This window comes from Eptatretus burgeri, chromosome 8 (assembly GCF_056783735.1).
Source record: "Eptatretus burgeri isolate ZD-2024b chromosome 8, Ebu_testis_v1, whole genome shotgun sequence".
NCBI classification, from domain to species: Eukaryota; Metazoa; Chordata; class Myxini; order Myxiniformes; family Myxinidae; genus Eptatretus; species Eptatretus burgeri.
This window is the reverse complement of record NC_140968.1, coordinates 74,839,980-74,860,495: the sequence shown is the minus strand read 5'-3', so window position 1 is coordinate 74,860,495 and position 20,516 is coordinate 74,839,980. Positions and strand designations below refer to the sequence as shown.

Below are 20,516 nucleotides of genomic sequence, written 5' to 3'. Positions count from 1 at the left end.
CCGAGAAAAACGTGACGCGACCGCGAGGAGGAGCACAAAATTGGTCCTTCAGTATTAATATATAGATACTTGTTCACCAAAAAACAAGATTATGAATTAGTGTTATGTTCCTAGGATTAAGATGTTATGTCAGGTTTTTTTTTTATTTCAAGCTGCAAAATGCAATTCTCATTGTCATGAATATTACTCCTCCGTAAAGGCCTAGCCTAGTGCTAGAATTAACGCCGTAATGACGTCCCAGCAAAAAAAGCATGACAGACAGAGGGATGGGCAGAAAAATTTGATGTATACTTTAATGTATATGCAGCTTATATAAAAACAGGACCATGCATCCTGAAGCTCAGTTGGATCAGGAGAAATAGTCACTCAAACCCTTCGCATACCTCCCTATACCCTGACTTATTTTTTTTAATACCATGAACAAACCTTAGTACATAACGGGTGATGAAGGTTGTGGTCACGTTTCATTGAAATTGTGTGTATAGTTTCATAGAAGAAAGCAAATACCAATTTTGGGGGGCTCAACCCCACCCCCCCCCTAGACCATGATTTTTTTAAATGCCATGAACAAACTTTGGTACATCATGAGTGATGACAGTTGTGGTCACGTTTCGTCAAAATCGTGTGTGTAGTTTCGGAGAGGGAAATTTTATATTTTCAATGAAAAAAAATAAAAGAAACATGAGCCCAACTCACAGCGATGAAGCTAAAGCGAAGAGGATTGTCAATGCCGAGAGCTTTGAGTTGCAGGACAACAGGAGACAGGTTGCTACGCTGCATCTCTGGTACCGTTGCCCTGGGTAACTTCTCAAATTGCTCTTCTGTCATTTGTGGGAAGAAAAACAGAAAAACAATCAGCAATGAGGGTAACTGTCACTGTCATCAGCAGGACCATAACAAAGGAGGAAATAGACAAGAGGAGGTTGCTGGCCCATTATACTTGCACCACATCCACAACTCAATGCAAAATATAACAAGAAAAAGAGTAATCAGAGATTGTAGACCATCGCCAGGACTTGTTTTGTGGTGTACTTTGTGTGGCGTTTGTGTACTGGTGTGTTAAATCATTAATCAGGGAGATGACTAGAACTGCCCCTTTATAACTGCTGACAGTGATGACCAGGTACCAAGACGTCCTGTTTTGATGCAACCCCTTTTGATCGGACACTTGACCCTGACCCATGATATTTTTTTATTATAATTCAATTGAATTTAGAATGGGATTAAAATAAATTCAATTCAAATCAAATGGAAGACCAAATAGGTACAGTCCTGCATCGAAGTAATCAGAAGGAACCCAAACAAGCAAAAAGCAAAGATGAAGTCATCAGGAGGAACCTGGATAGGATTCACATTTCAGCTGCTATTCCTCCACCCTCAAACCCATCCAGGCATAGCCAAGTGAGCCGTATTAAAAAAAAAATAAAAAAGAAACCAGATCAAAAGAATTAAATAATCATGGCTGCCAGACCTTGTGTCCGATCAAGTTAAAATTTAAGACACATATTTCCCATCACTACTAGATCAAAACTGTAAAGTTTCACATTGATTGATGAAGCAGTTCCAGAGAAAACATTATTTAATATTTTCTACAATCCAATATGGCTGCCAAACCATGTGACCTATCAATTATTCCTTAACAAACTTGCACACCCATGGCTTAGAGAACATTTTTGTGAAGTTTCCCCTTGATCTGTCCAGCTGTTCTGGAGAAGAATATTTTTTATAGGTTTTAGGGTAAATCCAATATGGCTGCCAAACCATCCAATGATGTCACGTGTGTGAACCTTTTGTTCCCCATGGATAGGTGGTCATACGTGTAAAGTTTCACCTCAATTTGTTCAGCCACTTCACGGTAGGGGATTTTTAAAGGTTTTGTTTTTTTTAACAAAATGGCTGCCCAATCACGTGACCGACGTCATCAATTTTTTTTTCTATGGACCATTTTATCCCTAGATGACCCTCAAAAATGTTCATATTGATCAGACGTGGTGTTCTACATATGCAATTATGCCGTCATAACGAAGGCACCGATGACGTCATTAAAACGAAAAAAAAAACCACACATTCCCCTTGAAGAGTACTTGCTGAGTGCCAAGTTTCAATTTTTTTAATTGTGCGGTTTCAGAGATACAGAGGTCCAAAGTTTTTCCGTTTTTCCAACATGGCTGCTACACCACGTGACCAATGACGTCATAATTATCATTAAAACATTCTACACGAGTCGTCGCACCGATGGTGAAAATTTCATCTCAATCCGACAAGCGGTTGCAGTGAAAAACACAAAAGTTCTGTGCGGACAAACAGACAAACAAACTAATGGACCCAAATGTAATACCCTCTCCTTCGGCGAGGGTAATAAGAGAAATAAAGCCAACACAGACATGTGCAGGAGATAAAGAGCAGGAAAGAGTTGAGAGTATAGATAAGGTTATGGATGAGACAAAGGGAGGGACATGAACTCCACCATAATTTATTTCTCTGTCCAACATGGCTTTATCCACCAATGTGATAAATGATAAATTAGTGACTAGCTAGAACGAAACACCACATGGCAGTAGGTTCACAGACTAACAAATGATCAAAGGGGAACAAGGAGACAAAAGCATCGCACAAGTGGATGAGTGGCAGATATAACAGCAGAGGGAGGGTAGAAAGCATGATGTCACGATTGGCTGCAATCTAAAAAGTCTGGAGGGAGCGTGGAACGAGATCGCACACAGAATCAATTCCAGACAAGAGAATAGCTGGAGGAAGGTACAGAGATGAGCATTCAGCTTAGAATTGGGGATTGACCGGGTGTGAGGACATGGGGACAAGTGGGATGGCAGGATGGCATCCAGAAGTAAGAGCATAGAAAACTGTATACCTAAAAACATTCAAACTAATTTACAACTAGACGTGATAACCAGAGACAGATACCAGTATAAAGACGGTAGGCTTTGCCAGGACGTAGGCGACCGGCACGGCCTGCTCGCTGTTGAGCAGAAGCCTGCGATGCCGGCACAATCAGAAGGGCATCAATATCAGTGTGTGGGTTGTACGCTCGCAGCTTGACAAAGCCACAATCGATCACGTAAATCACTCCCTGAACCGTAATGGATGTCTCCGCGATGTTCGTGGCAAGTACAACCTATGGAATATGCAACGATAATTAAGCTGTGTGTTACTTTTGAGTAATTCCATCGAATGCCTATGTTATCCGGCGTTGTTTCGACATTTCATTGCTCACCTTCCTGCAGTTGCGTGGTGTGCGCTCAAATATGCGTGCTTGTTCCCGATGCGGTAATGCAGCATACATTGGCAAGGGGCGCATGTGGACTTTCAGGCCCTGGTTTGCCAGCATACGTGCACGCTCCTTCACATCCTTCAAGGCTTCCTCAACCTCATCCTGCACAATTGATGGAATTGGGTGAGAAGGAAGACGATGAATTCAACAGGAGCACTTTGTACCATATTAGATGAAAGACCAGGCTATTAAGAGACATTGAACAAATGAACACACCGTGTGGGTTTAAACCCCAGAGTGATAAGGCATTTCCCCTTGTTGAACAAGCAACAAGGACAGAATATTTTGACAGAACAAATATATGATGATAACCTTCTATTACCAAAATGAGAAGTGTCCGTCCGTCCGTCGTCTTGCTTTATTCCAAAGGGGTTTTCTGCTGGCGTAAGACAATTAAAATGGTACCGTTGGAAAACTAATAATCGATTTACTTGGTTGAAAATCTAATATTCGACTTAGGTACTTGGAATAAAAAATTGTGTTCATTTCGACATAGAAATGGTTGTTTTAAAAGCCCGTCTTTCAGGAATGTAAGAAGAAGAAGAAGAAGCAGGACCTGGAGCTTTAATGTCGTGGTTCCAACGCTAAGACAGCTGGAACCATTTAGAATCAAGCATGATGGACACAGAAGGAGCACACAAATAAGAGCAAACACAGCCATGATGACAATAGCAACAACAACAATGTGTTATGCAACTATTGGGGATGCCTCTTCATCGTGGTGGCAGCCCCAAGGTCAGTTGGAGACCAAATCTTCCCCACTATTTCCTGCTTCGTCAGGGCAGCGCATACACGGTCAGAGTGCCGAATGGTCCCATGGACCGGCTCTCTCGTCACCGTCTATCTCCCTCTATCTCGTCTCTCATGGCCCTGCCTATACGAAGACAAGAGTACACCATCTTAGAAGTGAGGAATCTCTGGATCTCTTCCGGAAGATCAATCGGTTATCTCCATGCCATAGGCCTGTTCGAGCAGAACTGTCCGGGGCTAAACAACAACAAGAAGAAGTTATAAAATATCCTATCTTCGCGTGTTTCACTTCATTTTACATCCTCATTGATACAATGTTTCAGAAGTACAACATGCTGCTGTATTTTGATTAAATCAATCAGCAAAACAACAGGTAGGCATGTCTAAAAAAAAAATATATATATATATATATATATATATATATATATATATATATATATATGTATATACGTTGATCCTCAGAGATTATAATGAGCGCAGGAGGGGTGGGGCGCAATGGCAGAGTGACGGAGGCACAGATGGATGCACAGCACAGGGGGGTTTATACTCGAACCCCACGACAAATACATGGACACAGCAACTTAAAATAAACACGGGAATTTAAAGACAATAAAAATATTTACAAGGAACAATAATCAGAATATAATGATACATGAGGTAAATTAATCCTAAAGTCTAAATTGAGGCACCTCTCCACCCAGGCTTAAATACAGACAAGAGGAAACAAAATCAAAGAAAATCCTTCCTTTGTTTTGGCACTTAGCTTGGTCCAAATATGGTCTTTATGGAAAGTGGAATCGAGGCGCTTCGATTTGCACGTGTAGACGCGCGCAAAATGGCATGAACCTGCTCTCTTGCAGCGGGAACGTTCATTAGGCAATTCGTGAGCGGTATTCAACACCAAGGGTCACTGACCGTCCTGCAGATTCTTTGTCTATCGTGCCTGCCGATACGCTCAGAATGGAGCCATCCCTTCAGTGACAAACATGAGGTTCCGAGGTCCGTCCCACATAACCAGCCAAGAGTCGATGGCCAACGTCCTGCTCAGTACGTGAGCCAATTTGCCTCAGCATGAATGCGAGAATCGTGCTGTCTTCATGTGTCAAAGGAAAGCCAGCTGAGAAGCCCTGTTCTTGCAGGCCATCTCCTAGCTACGCTCTTTCTCAACCGCATGCGTCCCTCACTTCTCCTTATCTCTCTCTCTCTCTCTCTCTCTCTCTGATGTCAATGAACTTCCATTTCCTCCCGGGGCACGGCTTGCTCGCACCAAAAACCCGGGATGGCGGGGCTTCTCACCTGTTCGGCATATCTGCCTCGCTTCTGACATCACACCCATCAATCATCAGCCACGAGGGCATGACTTCGCCCACTGTCAGCCTTGGAGGCGGGGCTTCTTCCAACTTGGTCATGCAGCTCAGTTGTAATGGTCCATTGCTGGTTTGTAATACAACAAAAAACATAGGGAAAAGTCACAGGGGGCAATCACATACTGGGGAACCTGGCCTTAATCCCTATCTAATTAACACCGCACCACCCTCCGTGTGGTGACACGTAACACTTAAGCTCACAGTTTCCCTACTTAATTCCATCGATATGTCTCCTACACGTCCACGGAACAAACAATTCTATTCAATCCTAAATTCCCCATTAAATTCCTCCATCTACCCCCACAATCGTAAATATATATATATATATATATATATATATATATATATATATATATATATATATATATATATATATATATATATATATATATATATATATATATATATATATATATATATATATATATATATATATATACATATACACATATATAGTTACTGCCATGGATACCGAGACACGAGCTTGTCACTCAGGGGGATTAATCCCCGGTTGTCCTCGGTAGAGCCGGACCTGGGGCCACCACTCACAATTAACGTTATGGTACGGTGGGTTGTTTTAAAACCACGAACGCCACCCAGTCAACGACGAGTTCCAGTGTCCGCCGTCTAATTATTCTGTTTAACTAGAGGTCATGTGGTTACCTGAGCAGGGAGTGCGCCCTCGGCAAAGCACCAATATTATCCGATTAGATTTTAATTAGGGCGGCCGAGCGTTTTAACCGCTGGTGCATGCCGACGATTTTTTGGTCAAATCTGTGGTAATTACTTCCCAGTCTATCTCAGTTCGAACAATGCTAGACCAATGAAAGGAAAGGACAAACACGGACAGGTTGGAATCGACAAATAATTTATTAATAATAAAATAAATAAATAAAAAGAACCTTTTATTTGCTGAGGTAAATAAAGAATGAATTTCAAAGCAAAATCAATCAAAATGCCAGGAAAGAGATAAAGAGCAGATGCTTAATCAGGGGTTGACTTACTTACAGCTAAACACAGACAAGGGTACCCAGCAGATCATTTAGGGGGAGGGGAGGGGGAGAATCGTCTCGCTCACCAAAAAGTCGTCCGTGAAGCGAAAATGTCCTGAAAATGTGTGCGTGCATGTCACGTCCGTCGCCAGCACCCAGCTTTGCCGTGCACCCTCTCGCGGGGCAGCCTTGAATGCCAGTCGACGTCTGGAGGGCACCGAGATCATCCGTCATGGATTTAGATCCTGGTGTTGTTGGTGATCGACCCGTGCCTCACTTGTTGGTGTTGCTGCTCACACCCACACGCGCACCACACGCTCGCTTGCCGAAGCACTGGGAAAGGCGAATTGTCTCGTCGGTGCTGGTCAAACACCGGCTTCTTGGTCAGTTCTCTCACCCTTTGCTTTTTCCTCTCTCCTTTCGCTTTTCCTCTCCTCTCGCTTTTCTCTTCAGAATGCTTTTTTTCCCCTCCTTTCTCTCCTCACTTTTTCTCTCAGACTTTTTCTCTCAGAACGTACCTCTCGCTCGTTTTTATATCCCCGGGCGGTCTCTGCGGGGTGCCGTCTGCCCCAAGCTCACCCCGCCCAACTGGGGCACGGTTACCATGATGACCCGTGCTCTCTCAAAAAAGGCGGGTGTCGGAGCTCATGAAAGATTGCCGCTGAGGAAGAATGAGGGCGGGCTTCAGAGCTTGTGGAAGAAATGCGTGTGAACGTGTCTGTCGTAAAGAAAAAAGCTTCCCATAAGAGAGGGGATCTATCCTTTACCCTTCTCAACGCATCACATTTAAGATCCCATTAGACATGAGGATGGGGCTAATCTGAACATGCATTTCAGGAAATAACTGTCTCAGGACCTGGATGTGTGGATGCATTCATCAGACCGGATTCTGAAATCCGTAACAATATATATGTATATTTAATTATATGGTAAACCAAATAAATGTATGGTTAAATCCCGCGTTAGCACAGAAAATGGCCTTAAAAATGCCTGTTGTTGTATCTTTAAATAATTCAAAAAGTATTGTTTCATTTGTTACCTCCACAACCAAAGGTGGACGGAAGTTATGGTTTCATCAGTCTGTCTGTCTGTTTGGGTGATTGTCTGTCTGTGAACAGGATATCTCAAAAAGTTATGTACATCTTTGGACGAAACTTGGTGTACAGGTTGGGTGTGTGATAAGGAAGGATTTATTCAATTTTGGTGAAGATCCGAATCCAGACCTCGGCACGAAACTTTGTTTTTTTTATTGCTCAAGTGATGAATCACCATTGCGAGATGGGGCCAAAACAATATATAGCATATTTCAAAAAGTTGTGAATGAGTTGGTTATTTGACAAGAACAAGCCGATTATATTTTGGTTTAGGTCTGGATGCCTATTCGGCCTATCAGTGGGATACAAAACAAATTGTTCAGCCTACGAGTTATGGAGTTATGCGCTCTACCAAGTGCTTTTCTAGTTACAAACTGTCATTATGCTGCGAGCTGAATGGAAGCCCCAATAATTGCCAATGCACAACACAAGCAATGGTAGAATGTACAAGCAAATACGAGTCAGACAGTATGGTACCCATGTTACTTTTTAGCTGCCTAGTGTCGGTATAGATTCCTGACCTGGCGAAAAATTGTCAGATTGGTGCTTCACAGACAGTGTGTTTCATCACAAAGTGCACCATCCCTCGGAAGAACATTAAAACTGAGTGTCTCGTCTAATAATATTATGTGGTGGACATTCAAGATTTCACAGTGTCATTCACAAGAAGGTGAGTTATTGCCAGTTTCCCGTCCAAATTCCAAATTAGCTCTCATCGAACGACAGGCCTTACCAGCCGGTTCGTGAAGGACTTGCTACAAAACTTTCCCCACGGTCGACCTCTCAAGAAGATGTGATCAATTGTGGAAATTAAAAAAGAAGTCGTAGTGGAATGCACAAACAATAATGAAGATAAAACAACGGAAAGGTCTTTATCCTGCTCATCAACATGGTTCATGCACACAATGCAATTATGCCAGTGGCTCTGCAATCTCACCTGGCCTGTAAGAAAAGCAAGGATGTCTCCTTCCTCCTCATGCTCATGGATTTTCATTATGGTTTCAACAGTGGTCACAACGTAATCTGGAACTGCACTGTCAAATACAAATCAAATGCTCATTTTAAGCACCTTGCAACTTACCCCTTCATTCTACCTAAAAAGTAACAACGAGATCATCAGAAAACCAGATATAGGTAAAGAATGAGTTTCTTTATTTTTACAGTGAATTTGGGTTCAACTGTTCATGTTCCCATCTGAACCCGTGGCTCGTTATGCGGAAAACCCAGGTCCAAATCTCATACATCACGTGTATTTGTCCATTGCCGAGTAATGTCTTTCTAAAGTCACGTAAAAGCACACTGATGGCTATTAATGACTTTGTTCTGACTGTCGTTTATATAGAAGCCACCGTATGAGCCTGAGATCACTAAAACTAGAAGATGGGGTACATGGTTTAACGTCCATCTGAGGGACGACACACACACACATTGATGAATCACCCTTCATGTGGAACACCAGCATGACAGCTTATAACCGGGTCGGGATTCAAACCCAGGCTTGAAAGTTCAGAGGGTGAGTGTACATACTGTACATCTAGGATATCCTACCAGCATAGTGAGGATATAAAATGTTTGATTGCCCCATTCAATCGTTTTGCTATGATCAATTTATTACAAACCTGTGCACTCATGTTGCGATAAATATAAAGATGCATCTGCAAAACTTTCCTTTAAAAAGTTCGAACAATTACCAAAGTTTTTTGAAAACATATATGCACAGAAAAAGATAGTAACCTGGTCGAATAAAAGATCTCCACTGGAAAAGTTCTGCCCTGGACAGTCAGAATCGCACACGTATCTTTGCTGCAATCTTTGGTGTCGTTGTGGTTAAAAAAATCCCGGAATTTCTGAAACAAAAGTTTTATTAATTTGTAAAGATGCAAAAGGTCTACAAGATTGAAGATGCATTGAATGAGAGAATCCTGTTACGTCGACCAAATGTAAAATGAAGCAGTATTTTTTCTTTCCATGATCGTACTTTTGTTTTTATAATATGTGCGAAGGATACTATACATTCATTTATTAGATACAAGTATAAAACTCATCACACATTCACAAGCAATTAATCAATTCGGACATAAATTGTTAGCATACGTTGATTGGGGTTGTTCTCGTTGCCTTTTGAGAGCAGTGGTTTCCACAGCACTGCCAGCAGGCTAAATGGGGCCCACACAGTAATTGGGAATGGCCCAGCCTTCTTCGAATTTTTTTCAAAAAATTTCATACATCCTTTCGGTGAGAAAAGACTTGACATTGTAAAAACAGCAGAAAGAATAACCAACAACAGCAAGGAATTGGGGCATTGCAGATGGATTATAGCCACTTATGGAATACCTGGGACATCATCGCAATATGGTGGCAGTGGAGATCGTACACTGTGGAATGCAGCCAGTGCCACACAAGTGTTTTAAAAATATTTATTCATTAAAGTTTGGCCTGCACATAAAACGTTTGTGTTCTATACTATAAAAGGAGCTGTGCGTGTGTCCGTGCGTCCATCCGTGCGAGTTCCACCCATTGGTTGGACAGTTTGCCTGACTCCACCCACAATTTCTATACTATGGTCACTAATTCAGGAACCCTTTACAACCCTTTGGAATTATCCTTTAGAACCCTTGAGAATTTCCTTTTCTCTCAAGTAGGGCTTTTACCCAGGTTATGCAGGTTGCTATTATTTCTGACTACTTTCTCAACTTGTCAGTTGAACATGCGACTGTGTCAGACGGGTTTATGTGAAGTCGGTGACAACATGAGAGGGGAACAGAAAACGCTCCATAGTCCGCTGTTTTGAGGTGGGAATGCCTGATTGTTTTTATGAGTGGGAGGAGGGTGAGAGTAAAGATGGGACAACTTTGGAAGGGGGAGGGAAGGTTGAGTGCTCCTCTGTCTCACTTTACATTCTTGGAGTGGTGGTTACCAAAACCAAAACAGAAGTAATTGTTAATGTTCGAGAGAAAACAATTAAACTAAATAATGGCTACACATGCATTGCAAAAGACAATTTCTCTTTAAAGTGATCCACAGGTATACAAAGCAGGTGACCACAATCAAGGGAGTGTATTATACAAACTTTACTATGTCCATGTGTAGTGAGGGAAGTTCACTCGGTGGTATATGTGGTACAAAAGATTAAAGTATTGAAATAAAAAAACATCTTCCCATCTTTTCACAAAAGTACAGCGAGAATTTTCTCACCTCAGCATCAAGTGTGGCCGAAGCAACGATGAGACGTAGCTCTGGCCTCCTTTTCTGAATCTGCAGGAAACGATGATGAGTACATTGCTTACCGAAGTTAAAGCTTCCTACATAACAAGAGCACACATTGGCTTTGCTGAAAATGTCTCATTCAGGAGCACACCGTGCTTTAAGAAAGATATTTACCAGATCTTTTGATACTATTGTAATTTTTATCCCTTCACTTTCATATGCAGCACACAGCTGTGGGTATATTGGCTGAAGGTGCGGCTTTGCCACTGATGCAGTGCCCCCATTACCAGTACACTGGTACTCACTTCGCCGACCTCGGAATGATGACAGGCTGAGTCAACCCCACCTGGTGTTAAATCAGTGGCAAACGGGGCTCAAACTCAGGACCCTAAGATCCCAAGCCAGCCACCCAAACCGCTAAGCCAACACCAGGCTTATGTAATTACTATCAATAAAAAGCTAGTTGAAAAGCTTACATTAAGCAAAGAAAACCCACAAACTTACAAATCAAGACAAACCAGTATGACAACTGAAAGAACACCCACTGAAGGGCTTCCTAAACTGCTCCTGCTGCTAAGTATCACCACAAATATACCGTCACCACAGCGACCCATGGTGGTTAAAAACAATAAAACATCCCACCACCACATTCTCAGGAGAAACTTGTGATGGGCACTAAAATACCCTTTAAAACATCCCCCAGCCACATCATAAAAAAAATCATTATTTCTAAGAGGTACGAGACTCAACACTGATTAAAAAGGTAACACAATCGAAGCATGAATGAGGGATGGAGAGAAATTCATTCCCATAACTACCGAACTGCACCTTCTTGAGGAGGCCAATGGCCATATCTGTGTGCAGCGTCCGCTCATGGGCTTCATCGAGTATGATCACACTAAAACAGAGGAAATTCATTTTGATTATTTATAAAATGCTCATCATTTGTAATAAAGGCATGACATAAAATAGTGTGGGGGGTGTGATATGCTTGTTCCCAATTTATATTCCACCAGAAACATGAAACCAAGTAACAGTTTGAACTGCTTAATCGCTAATGCTGTTTGTATAGAAAGTTACATTTTTGGTACACCTCGCGTTGGGTACCCACAAGACGACAAATCACCAGTTGTACCCACATTGCAACGGATAATGATTGTATAATCAAATAAAAAAAGCTTTTAGTTTGCTATTAATTTGATCTTAAATGTAAGCCGGTATTTAAAGAGGCAAAAATCAGTACAGTAAACCGTTAAATACCACAGGGTTTATGTTGCTGGAAAATGCCGCAATATTCAAAACTGCAATAGTTAAAACTAAGGGACGATGGGGGAAAAAAAGGGGGGTTAGGTTCCGAGGCTTCGAGAAAATACAGAGGAAGGGGGGGGGGCGGCAGTCAAAAATAAACACATTACAATTGAAATAAACATGTAAAACAAATATAAATCTGCTTTACAATAAAGTCTCCTACTGCGTTGGAGCAAATAAAATGTTCAGACACAGATAAAATGTTCAGAAACAGATAAAATGTTCATAAACAGACAAAAGGGTCAGAAACAGATAAAACGTTCAGAAACAGATAAAGTGTTCAGAAACAGATTAAACGTTCAGAAACAGATAAAATGTTCATAAACAGACAAAAGGGTCAGAAACAGATAAAACGTTCAGAAACAGATAAAGCGTTCAGAAACAGATAAAACGTTCAGAAACAGATAAAGCGTTCAGAAACAGACAAAGCGTTCAGAAACAGATAAAACGTTCAGAAACAGATAAAATGTGGCCCCTCCCTTCTGCAATGTGTCTAAATCCCCCACCATTCTTCCCCTATTATTCTCCTAAATAGTTTCCCCTTGTAATCTGTCAAAGTGTATATTTTATAAATCGTTCTGCAGCTCTGTTAACCAGCGAATAAATAAAATAAAACAAAGTCAATCACTTTTGTCTGTCATTTTACGCTTCAGTACCATTATTAACGGTGTGCAAGAAACAACAAAAGGCTTGAGGTGCGAAATAACTGTCACAACTGAGCTCAAAAACAGTGATTGAAATGAAGCCCGGTGAGAACTAAATTGGTACACAAAGAGGTTGCCCACGATTGGTCAAACCCGTGATAGTTAAGGGTTTACTGGCATGTTATTTCATTGGCATGCTATTACTGCTTTGATATTATATAAAGGCACTTCCAGAATAAGGTGAAGAGAACAGAAAGTAAGTTGTACCTTTGAGCACAAGCATTGTCAAGGTCCTTTTCAGGTCATACAATTTCTGACTCGCCAAAGTGTGTCTTACAAGAGATTAAGCTTCACAATATACCAGGGAAATGACAAAGTCAGAGAATCAAGTAAAACATATATATATATATATACATATACACAGTACTTATGGAGTATTAATAAATTCTCAGTTCAACTCACTATCTATTACTAAAAGTTGTTTTTATGTGTGTGTACTGTGTATGTGTGTATGTATGTGTGTGTGTGTGTGTGTGTGTGTGTGTGTGTGTATGTTTGTTTGTATGTGTGTGTATGTGTGTGTGTATGTATGTGTGTGTGTGTATGTGTGTGTGTGTATGTGTGTGTGTATGTATGTGTGTGTATGTGTGTGTGTATGTGTGTGTGTGTGTGTATGTGTGTGTGTGTATGTGTGTGTGGATGTATGTGTGTATGTGTGTGTGGGTATGTGTGTGTGTATGTATGTGTGTGTATGTGTGGGTGTATGTGTGTGTGTATGTATGTGTGTGTGTATGTGTGTGTATGTGTGTGTGTGTATGTGTGTGTATGTGTGTGTGTGTGTGTTTGTATGTGTGTGTGTATGTGTGTGTTTATGTATGTGTGTATATGTGTGTGTGTGTTTATGTATGTATGTGTATGCGTGTATATTATGTGTGTGCGTGTGTTTATGTATGTGTGTGTTTATGTATGTGTGTTTATGTATGTCTGTGTTTATGTATGTGTATGTATGTGTATGCGTGTATATTGTGACGTCCACGGGACTTGAACAGTCCTGCCAACGTAGAATGAGCCGAAACGATGGAGGCGGTTTATTTATTTATAACCCAAACATGGCGGTTCTAATCGCTCTACCGCAAACGGGACGAGGAAGGTGGCACGAGTCACTTTTCACTGAGTTGATGATGTTTATTTGTTTTTACTATTAACCAGAAATAACAAGACTCGGCAAGAAAAGGGATCCGGGGCGATTCGACGGGATGGTGTGGGATCGGGCGTGGGGAAAAACACAGACAATTCCAATGAAGATACAGATCTCAAACCCTCTAAGGTGGCAAGCACACACACACACACACACACACACACACACACACACACACACACACACACACACACACACACACACACACACACACACACACACACACACACACACACACACACACACACACACACACACACACACACACACACACACACACACACACACACACACACACACACACACACACACACACACACACACACACACGAAACGTAGCTATTTCTGGTGGTCAGGCTGGACCGTGGTGTGGACGCAACTGTCCCTGGATCGGCGTCGGACGAGCTGGCCTTGCTCTCGTCAGGGGGCAGGAGAAACCGTGGTGCTGTCGACCTCCTGGTCCTGGCCCAAGTCCGCTCACAGCCGCCAGGGAACCAGTTCTGGCGCCAAGTTGCGAGCAGGAGAGGGAGGCAGGTCCGCCCGCCGTTCGACCCCGTACTCCGAGTCAGCAGAACCCCAGAGCCAACCAAGGTGAGGCACGAGGCTCAGCAAGGCTCCAAGACACGATGAAGAACACGATCGAATCAGCACAACAACAAGGATGCTCTCAGCGCAACAGCCTCCACACCAAAAAAACACGATCTTTTTGTCCCGATCTTCTTCCTCTTCCTTTTCGACCCCGAACAGAACCTTTTTATCCTCCTGTCCTCGTCACTTCCAATCAAGCCGTTTTATTGGCCCACCGCCGTCGCCTTCCGCCAATCGTGATCACGGGGCGGAGCCATCCGCAGCCCTGTCCTGTGACATCACGGCCAGCCTCCAGGGACTACCAAAAGGGGTTTACGCAGACACACTTACCCTATCCCGTGTCCCTATCTAATTACGTGACAATTATCATTTCCCCCTTGAAGAAATGAACATTTACTAGACAACTTATCACCACTGAATTGCTACTTATTACATCGAGATCCTGGTAAACTCGAACAGCATGGCATACCTAATTAAACATCCTAATTACCCTTTGAATGCATACCCCCCCTCAAACGTAACAATATTATGTGTGTGTGTGTGTGTGTGTGTGTGTGTGTGTGTGTGTGTGTGTGTGTGTGTGTGTGTGTGTGTGTGTGTGTGTGTGTTTATGTATGTGTATGCGTGTATATTATGTGTGTGTGTGTTTATGTATGTGTATGCGTGTATATTATGTGTGTGTGTTTATGCATGTGTATGCGTGTATGTGTGTGTGTGTGTGTGTGTGTGTGTGTGTGTGTGTGTGTGTGTGTGTGTACATGCACATATCACACTTCATTCTAAAAGGTTCCTGCTATTATAGAATAAATAAATAAATAAATAGTACCGTTGGAAAGACAATAATTTATTAAGTTGTAACAAAAATTTCAAAGTTGTAAAACGTCATGTCCATTTTAATCATCAATACACCTTTTAGCAGGACTTGGAAATCAATGTAGCGCTTCCAATGGTACCATTTTTATTATTCCAAGACAGCAGGAACCCTTCAGAATAAAGCATGATGGACACAGAAGGAGCACACAAACAACAACCACAACTACGACAACAACAATCATCTGGTATAAAAGATGCTTTTTTTCATGACTTTCACTTCATTTTACATCCTCACTGAGACTCACAGATAGATATGCAATAGGTTTGTGAAGTACTACATGCTTTCGTTTCATTAAACTCGTCAGCGAAGTGAAAAAACTTTTTCAGGCAATTCAATCGGCCATATTTTCCTCAAATGCAATAAAGTGTGTTAACAAAATTTTACACCATTGTCCTAATAACTTATTGTCTATGAGTAACTCACGCCAACATTTCTGCATTAATTCATAAAGAAACATTTTAAAATGTAATGAAGTTCACAGTACATCGAATTACCATCCTGTGAATGACAGGTGTCATCACAAAGTGCAAAATAACCAATCCATTAATTGGCAGTTGAATGTGCTCTGAAAGTGAATGAATGTGGACCTGGTACATACCTGTACCTTTGCAACAGTGGATCTGCCATCATCTCTCGAACCAACATCCCATCAGTGACAAACTGCCGCCACAAGGATAAAGGTAAGTGAGAAAGACGTGGTGACGTACATTAATACGGAGGATCATGGCAACAATTGCATGTGATGGTGGAATCCCAAAAGCACATCTCTACATGCAAGTGGAAACTCCTCCATAATGTGATGTGCCCCTTATTGATCATGATACTTGTGATACCAGTTCAGTCAGTTATTCTTCTAGTTAAGAGGTGACACACACGTGCACAAAATATATTGGAAATAAAAATTGAAAATTAATTAATACTATAACAACAGAGATATCGCCAAGAAGGATGCACATTCGCCTCTGAGCTGTCTCGCCTGGGTTTTAATCTCGGCCCAGCTGTAAACCGTCATCCCGGTGTTTCACAAGCAGGGTGAGGCATCAATGTATATAACGTTGCCCGGATGGATGTTAAACTTGGCGTTCCATCAGGCGGCATCAGTTGGTGGGTGTTAAAGATCCCACGTTAAAGATCTGCACGAAGAGTTGCTGTTTTTCTATCGCCAGCACCCAGTCGAAAATCGAAATTCCTGCTTCAACCTACTCTGTTAAATGTCAGGCCAGGCCGGCAAGTTCGTGAAAGACTTGGATCAAAAATTTTCCCCAGCCAACCCCATGAGAAAGTGGGAATAATTGTGGCTGTGAAAGAAAAGAAGGAAATTACAAAATGCTGCAATAACTTTTGAGATACAATAATATTATTTATACATAATATGGCTAAGCCTGGTGTTAGCTTAGTGGTTAGGGTGGCGGCTTGGGATCCCAGTGTCCTGAGTTCAAGCCCCGTTGGCTGCTGAATTAACACCAGGGGGTTGACTCAGCCTGTCATCCTTCCGAGGTCGGCGAAATGAGTGCCAGTGTACTGGTCCCGGTGTATGCCCCGGTTAGAATAGGTGTACCATATCCCTGTGTGTCGTAAGAGGCGACCAGGGTTGGCGTCAGGAAGGGCATCCGGCCATAAAACATTGCCTCACAAAAAGCCAAACCCCTGCACAGCAGGGAAAAATGGCTGTAAAAATGGTCATTTATACATAATATGGCTGTGCTGCTGATGCAGTGCCCCCTGTTTCCAGTAAGCTGGTACTTCTCATTTTCCCGACTTCGGAAGGATGAGTCAACCCGCCTGGTGTTGTTTAACGGCACAACAGGGGCTCAAACATAAGACCCTAAGATAGTTAGCCAGCCACCTTAAGTTGTTGTTGTTGATGTTTGTTGTGACTCCCTTTATCTGGAGTCCGCATACTTAAGAGCAAATGTAACCTTACCCAATCACAATTAAATCTTAGAAAAAGAATCGACAGATCTGTAACAATAGTAACAAAATGAAAATAAATACTAAAGAATGCCGATACAAACAAACTTGCAAAATTTACTTTTCATTTTAATTGCAAGATGCTACATACAGAAAGTTATGCTCCTTGATTGTTTATGGCTTATCGATGGTGTCCAATCAGTTTTGAAAAGTGGTAAGAAGCAAATTTTAGCAAAAAAATTCCAGCTTTATACAATCGAGTATTTTTGCATTATCGTGTGAACGGACAGACAAACAAATTGAGAACCAGAACCTCCTAAAATCAATCTCGTGAGATTTCCCCGTTGAGAAGTGTTATTGGCAAAATTAAGTAGGCCTAAAAATATGAGCACAAATTATACAAATGAGGTGCAACCTGGGAACATGAGGTCAACTGTTATTGTATTAATTATTATTATAGTTATTTAATGGACATGCAATCGCCAATTTACCTTAATACGTGTATTGCGAGTGTCCGAGCAGTCATCGAAGCGTACACAGTACCCGACTTCATGTCCAAGAATTGCCCCACGCTCATCAGCCACTCGAGATGCGACCTGCACAACATGCACAAATTTCCGATGTTGTCATGGCACCTTACCACCAAACGGTATGAACACTATCAGGACATTGGTGAAGAAAAATATCAGAGCACATACCGTCACGGCCGCCACTCGACGCGGTTGCGAAACTGCGATTACATGGTTTCCCTTTGCCCAGCCAGCTTCAAGAAGGTACTGCAACAAATGAAGATGGGGAAGGTGGGATTCATTTAGCGAGGTGAACAAGTTAATTTAAATTAAAATGACAAATATCAACGTATTTGTCATATTCAGCAAAGAATTAGTAATTGACTATCGTTGAACCAAGAACCTTTTTCGCACAGCTCACAAGACTGATATTTGTTCCTGTGTTCTTCATTTCACTCCTTGGCATCATAATCATCATCATCATCATCACCATCATGATCATCAAATGTCACTGTGGCACAAACTTATTTAAATGCTCATACATGTCTTCATCTTTGCAATCGTATGTTTGTTCTTGCACTTTGCACTCAAAATTATAGCTTTTGGTTGATGCAGTCGTTGGTACTACCAGATTCTTAGCTACAAGTGTACCATTAAAGTTCAATGCAAAACAAACCACAACCAATAAGGAGGAGATTGGGACCATACTCTGTGCAGAGCGTTGGTGCTGCTTAAGCAGTCTCCTTGGCTATTGGGCACAATCCTGGACGGGTCGCCACTCCGACACAGTATACCAGCATGCTGGCACTCATTTTTCCGACCTCGGAAAGATGACAGGCCGAGTTAACCCCACCTGGTATTAATTCAACAGGTGAGCGGGATTTAAACTCAGGACCCTAGGATCCAAAACCCACTACCCTAACCATTAAGCCAACACCAGGCATACAACCAATAAGAAAGTGAGCAAAAGAATCCAAAAAGCCGAATAATTGAAATAAAAATCCGTGCTTGTGATAATGGGGAAAAAAACAGTTATTTTATCAATTTGTGATGAATAAATTAATTTCATTTTTTTTTTTTATTGTCCAGGTGAAACATGGAAATTTTTTATCCACTGGCAATTAAATTCAAAAAGGATGCATCACATCCTTTTCACATTAGCATTGAACATGTGAACTGAATTTGGCACAAACTCATTTCAAACGACTGAACAAGGGAAGTGGAGCACGAAGGCGAATGCCTGAACGATTCAAAGGAAAACAATGATGTAGTTTGTGTCATGGGTCTCATATTATCCTACGAACCTTCAACACCGCACGCTTTTTTTGTATACATAGTCGAGGCTCCTGGAAGAACTAGAATTATTACACAACAGTACAAAAGGTACAGTTGAGAGAGAGAGGGGAAACACCAACAACAGGGTTGAAGGCCAAGATAGAGGCTGACTCGGAGAACAATGGCTGTGGGGAGGAATGGGGGGGCAGGAGAAGATGCACGAGGTAGAGGAAACTCCAAGGAAACTGGAAATTTGGCAGGAGGGATGGAGGTGGGGTGTGGTGGGGGTGGAGTTGACGAGAGTAGAAAAGATCATGGTTTTGGATTGGGGCCAATCGGAGATGGTGATGAACAGCTGTTTTGAAGACCTGGACGGAAGAATGAGATTGAAGAGAATGTGGAAGTAGGTTCCACGGGTGGGAGAAAAGAGGAGCAAATGAGTGGAGGTGAGCAGTAAGTCTGCATTAAGGTCGTTTAATCAGAAGGGCATTGATGGTGAATCGTGTGTCCCCTACAGAAACCTGGGGGAAGGGTGAGGGGGGAGGGGGGGGACAAAGCATGGAAAGAAAGGAGGATGTCCAATCGGCGGCTGGCTTTGGAGGCCAATTTTGAAATGTGGTTTGCCCGAGAAAGATCATGGCTGATAGTGAGACCCAGGTGTTTGAATGACTGAACTTCCTCAAGAGGATTGTTGAAAAAGTAGATCGGAGGGTTTGCCAGGCGATCCTTTCAGAGAGAGATAAGGAGAGTGTGAGATTTGTCAGGATTGAAAGACATTCCAAGTGTTTGACCAGATTGTGATTTTGTCAAGATCTGAAGAGAGGGAAGAGGATGCAGCCTGTCTGTCTGAAGGATGAGAGATGTTGCGGCAGAGAGTGGAGTCATCAGTAAATAGATAGAGGATTTTTCAGAGTCAGAGAGATCATTGATGAAGACCAGGAATAGGACAGGGGCCAGAACACTACCTTGGGGAACACCAGCCATGACAGGGAGAGGAGATGAAAGGATTCTGTTGAGTGCCACCCATTGGATATGATAGTAGAGGAAGTCAATAAGCCATGTTTCTCATACAATGTACAAATTGAGAGGTTTGTTCATATTATATACTGGGAAATCTTCCTGGGTCTTTCCCATTTCTTACCATTCTCTTTTGACAAATGACCAAATGTACAATATCAAATTGAAATGAAGGCTTCTTTGAATCAGATTGATAGAAAAGAACGAAAATGGTATGATCAACATGTAACTCTTTCAACCTAATATAGAAAAGGAGCTTGGTCTCGGCATGCGTCCATGGATGTGTGGACCTGTCCAGCGGGTGCTTCTCGTTTCATTAAAAAGTACAATTTTTGGTTTGCTTTACCGACCAGAACTTGCGAATTCTTGCTCCATCTCAATTTACCAATCATTATGTCCCAATGCTTATACTCAGAAATGTGTTCTATACTCTGGTCATGAATAATTAATCAAAGGGTCATGGCCACCTGCAAAGTGTTGAGAATAATTTTTT

At 41.9% G+C, this 20,516-nt stretch overlaps 1 protein-coding gene across 3 annotated transcripts in view; it reads right to left on the bottom strand.

Annotated features, from left to right (window-relative positions):
• The window catches only part of DHX35 (DEAH-box helicase 35), a 70,190-nt gene that overhangs the window by 28,802 nt on the left and 20,872 nt on the right, over window positions 1-20,516 (bottom strand). For 2 of the 3 annotated variants that reach the window (XR_015061054.1, XM_085892633.1), the window contains exons 4-13: window positions 17,921-17,998; window positions 17,714-17,818; window positions 15,910-15,971; window positions 11,528-11,597; window positions 10,688-10,747; window positions 9,227-9,339; window positions 8,430-8,526; window positions 3,233-3,391; window positions 2,923-3,133; window positions 697-821 (exon numbers count right to left, since the gene is read on the bottom strand). Coding sequence is in view for 2 of the 3 variants with exons in the window: in XM_085892633.1 (XP_085748759.1) it covers window positions 697-821; window positions 2,923-3,133; window positions 3,233-3,391; window positions 8,430-8,526; window positions 9,227-9,339; window positions 10,688-10,747; window positions 11,528-11,597; window positions 15,910-15,971; window positions 17,714-17,818; window positions 17,921-17,998 (1,080 nt within the window). In the remaining variant the exon portion in view is untranslated. The remainder of the gene's footprint in view (window positions 1-696; window positions 822-2,922; window positions 3,134-3,232; window positions 3,392-8,429; window positions 8,527-9,226; window positions 9,340-10,687; window positions 10,748-11,527; window positions 11,598-15,909; window positions 15,972-17,713; window positions 17,819-17,920; window positions 17,999-20,516) is intronic. The other variant, XM_085892634.1, reaches the window with a different exon arrangement.